At 55.4% G+C, this 3,508-nt stretch overlaps 1 protein-coding gene across 1 annotated transcript; it reads left to right on the top strand.

Annotated features, from left to right (window-relative positions):
• Positions 1-1,310: 1,310 nt before the first annotated feature.
• Positions 1,311-2,920, top strand: LOC125515809. The gene is made up of 3 exons (XM_048681313.1): positions 1,311-1,482; positions 1,577-2,077; positions 2,162-2,920. Exons 1-3 carry the CDS (start codon positions 1,404-1,406, stop codon positions 2,704-2,706), a joined length of 1,125 nt encoding a protein of 374 aa, XP_048537270.1. The 5' UTR covers positions 1,311-1,403; the 3' UTR covers positions 2,707-2,920.
• Positions 2,921-3,508: the final 588 nt, after the last annotated feature.

The raw sequence follows: 3,508 nt of genomic DNA, 5'->3' as shown, positions 1-3,508 counted from the left end.
GTCATGCACATTAATGACGGAATAACTATGCTCAACACAGTCAGCTCTGAATTACAGAATGGAAAGGCTTCAAGGTTTCTACCGAGTGGTTCTAGATCTTGAATCATGAGATAGTAGAATGGTTGTCGTGAATGTGAAACATGCGTAGGCTTTTCCTGGATCAAGTAGCCTTACTTTAGTGTAACCGTGTCCAAATGCTAGCAGATCTTTGCATAGTAACAGCCCGACAGTTGAAGGTGGTAGGCCATGGCCATAAATGGGGACGAGCTGTCCAAACACGAGCCAAATGGGTATGCAGATCACGTAACTTTTAGGCCAACTCCAGGGGGCAGTGGCATCCTAGCACATGTATGCATCCTGTTGGATCTCGCGAGGCATGGACCGATGACTACTCGATTTGCCAATGACATTTAAGTTCAACTCATATCTGCCTAAAACATAACAGTTTCTGTGATGACAGTTTTTTTTTCCTTCTGAAAAAGAGGTTAAAACCAAACATATGACCACTTTTTTACATACAAAATAAATTATTGGTTCCTCAAGTTACAAGAACTCAAAATATATCTAGTACCCCAACTTTTTCTTAGACGCCATTTTAACCATTGTGTTTTAGAACCAGACATATTCTTCAAAATAAAAAAATGAGGGGAAAGCTGCCGATGTCACTGATTTTCGCCATCCTCTTGCCATGGCGTGGTTTTCTCCTTGTTTCTTGTTTTGACGAAATGTGTCTGGCTTTGACACACGAAGGGTTAGAATAGCGCCTAAAACAATAAGGCACTAGATGTCGATCACTTGCAAAGATGAGGAACATTTAAGGAGTGTTCGGTTCCTCTCCGCTCCTTTAACTCCGCTCGCGGGGCGGACCAAACTCCAACTCACTTTGACGGAGCTGCCAAAACCAAGCTCCACCAACTCCATGGAGTGGAGAGATTCTGAACAGCCTTACTTCTCTCTATATATAAGACGACTTCTTTTTTATTTGACATAGGTAACCACGCTTGTGGCATTATCCATCCTTGCATTGCATTGATGATTAGTTCTTGCATTCTGAAGGTATATTTGTAAAACCAAAAAGGTGTTATTACACAATTGCTACACTAGCGGAAGAACATGGACTTTTTTTTTTGAAAGAAGAACATGGACTCATGTTGTTGACCCTGCACTGTACCATGAAGACCGCACGTCCGTTACAGGACCAAACCATCCTAGCTAGCCGGTTAACCGTGCGCACATCCGGGGGCAGTTTGGGAAGGCGCAACCCATTCCTATGTGTATCTCTGCGTTTAAAAGGGCTAGAGCTAGGCCACACTGGTCATCAGAAGCTCAGAACCACCACGACTCGGGGACGAACGTGGTCCGGTGCTCTTCGTCTCCACGTTTCTTGCACATTGGAGCCAAAGATGGCAAGGTCCGCCATGTCCGGGCTAGTGCTCCTGCTGCTCTGTGCAACCTGCAGGTTGGCGCTAGGAATCACCGATGGTAACGTCCTCATTTATCGTTTCTACCGCTACTCTTGCGTTGATGGATGTTTCTTGAGCTGCGCTGATGAGCTCGATGGTGTGGGTGGTCGCAGGGCTGCTGGCCAACGGCAACTTCGAGCGCGGGCCGCAGCCGTCGCAGCTGCGCGGGACGCAGGTGGTGGGCGCGTCGTCGATCCCGTCGTGGCGGACGTCGGGGTTCGTGGAGTACATCCCGTCGGGGCGGAAGCAGGGGGACATGGTGCTGGTCGTCCCCGAGGGCGCCTACGCCGTGCGCCTGGGCAACGAGGCGTCCATCGCGCAGCGCCTCCGCGGGGCCGTCCCCGGCGCGCGCTACAGCCTCACCTTCAGCGCGGCGAGGACGTGCGCGCAGGCGGAGCGCCTCAACGTGTCCGCGTCCGGCCAGTCCGGCGTGCTGGTCATGCAGACCATGTACAGCAGCAACGGCTGGGACTCCTACTCCTGGGCCTGGGACGCCACCGCCGACGAGGTCGAGGTCGTCGTCCACAACCCCGGCGTCACCGAGGACCCCGCCTGCGGCCCCCTCATCGACTCTGTCGCCATCAAGACCCTCACCCCGCCCCGCCGCACCAACAGTGAGCGCTTGTGCATTCTGTCCGTGTCATGGTTTAATTCCTTCCCTGCGCCGTGTAAGTAACATCGGTCGTGCTGATCTGTAGAGAACCTGGTGAAGAATGGTGATTTCGAGGAGGGGCCGTACATCATCCCCGGGACCAAGTGGGGGGTGCTGATCCCGTCGCGGATGGTGGACGAGCACTCGCCGCTGCCGGGCTGGATGGTGGAGTCGCTCAAGGCCGTCAAGTACATCGACAGCGACCACTTCGCGGTGCCGCGGGGGCGCCGGGCCGTGGAGCTGCTGGCGGGGAGGGAGAGCGCGATCGCACAGGTGATCCGCACCGTGCCGGGGAAGCAGTACGCGCTGTCCTTCAGCGTGGGCGACGCCAGCAACACGTGCCGCGGGTCGCTCATGGTGGAGGCCTACGCCGGCAGGGAGTCCACCAAGGTGCCGTACGAGTCGGCGGGGCAGGGCGGCGCCGCCAAGCGGGCCGTGCTCCCGTTCCGCGCCACGTCGTCTCGCACGCGCGTCGTCTTCTTCAGCTCCTTCTACAACACCAGGACCGACGACATGAGCTCGCTCTGCGGGCCGGTGATCGACGACGTCGCCGTCGTCAGCGTGCGCGCCCGGCCGCCAAAGCGCCCCTAGAACGATAAGCTGGCTGGCCCTAGTGCGTTGTTGTTGCATCCGTGTTAATTAGACTGCTTAGGCGCTCAAATTGCTTATTGGGCTTGAATGTGCACTAAGGAATTCGTCGGAGAGGTGCCACACTCGGTATGTCACTAGCTGTTGGAAGACTAGCTGTTGAAAGACGTTAACTGTACCTCTGCCTTCTCTTGACTAAGAGCATCTTCATTTTGCATCTCGAGCGCCAAAAACCATTCTTCAACTGATAATGTAGACACAAAAAAAAATTACATCTTGGTATTCAGAAGATGTAAAAGACAACACCTAAAAATGTAAATTTGCATCTTCACCTATCGAAGATGTAAAACCGGCGGCCGCGCATCAACTGCCCAACCGCTTTCATTTCCTTCCTTCCGCCCGCCACTAGCCGACCACCACTCTGGCCATGGACGACACCGACGACCCCGCCTTCTCCTCTACTGGTCTGACCCACCCCGCCGCGCCGCCATAGCTGCTGAGGAGCCGCCCATTTGAGTTCGTCCCGCCGCACTTCCACTGTCGCGCCACTCGCCCACAGCACCACGCCACCGCCGCCCTGTTGCTAGATCTGGCCGCTCCACCGCCGCCCGCCTCCAAATCGGCCTAATTGGCCGCTTCTCCGTCGCCGAATCGCCGCCGCATGATTTAAGCTCCCCCCGCCGCCACCGGATTCGAGCCGCATAGCCGCCTTCACGCAGCCGTCGTTTTTCCACCGCCAGACTCGACCTTCTTGTGCCGCACGGTCGTCGCCCCGCTGTGACCAATCCGCCGCTCGATTCACAAC

This window comes from Triticum urartu, chromosome 6, assembly GCF_003073215.2.
Source record: "Triticum urartu cultivar G1812 chromosome 6, Tu2.1, whole genome shotgun sequence".
Taxonomy (NCBI): Eukaryota; Viridiplantae; Streptophyta; class Magnoliopsida; order Poales; family Poaceae; genus Triticum; species Triticum urartu.
This window is presented reverse-complemented; position numbering and strand designations above follow the sequence as displayed.

Bases quoted from the DNA above. Each gene is read 5' to 3' on its own strand.
- LOC125515809 (XM_048681313.1), top strand. From the start codon at position 1,404: ATGGCAAGGTCCGCCATGTCCGGGCTAGTGCTCCTGCTGCTCTGTGCA. The intron at 1,483-1,576 runs GTAACGTCCTCA...GGGTGGTCGCAG, and splicing joins GGCGCTAGGAATCACCGATG to GGCTGCTGGCCAACGGCAAC. The intron at 2,078-2,161 runs GTGAGCGCTTGT...GCTGATCTGTAG, and splicing joins CCCGCCCCGCCGCACCAACA to AGAACCTGGTGAAGAATGGT.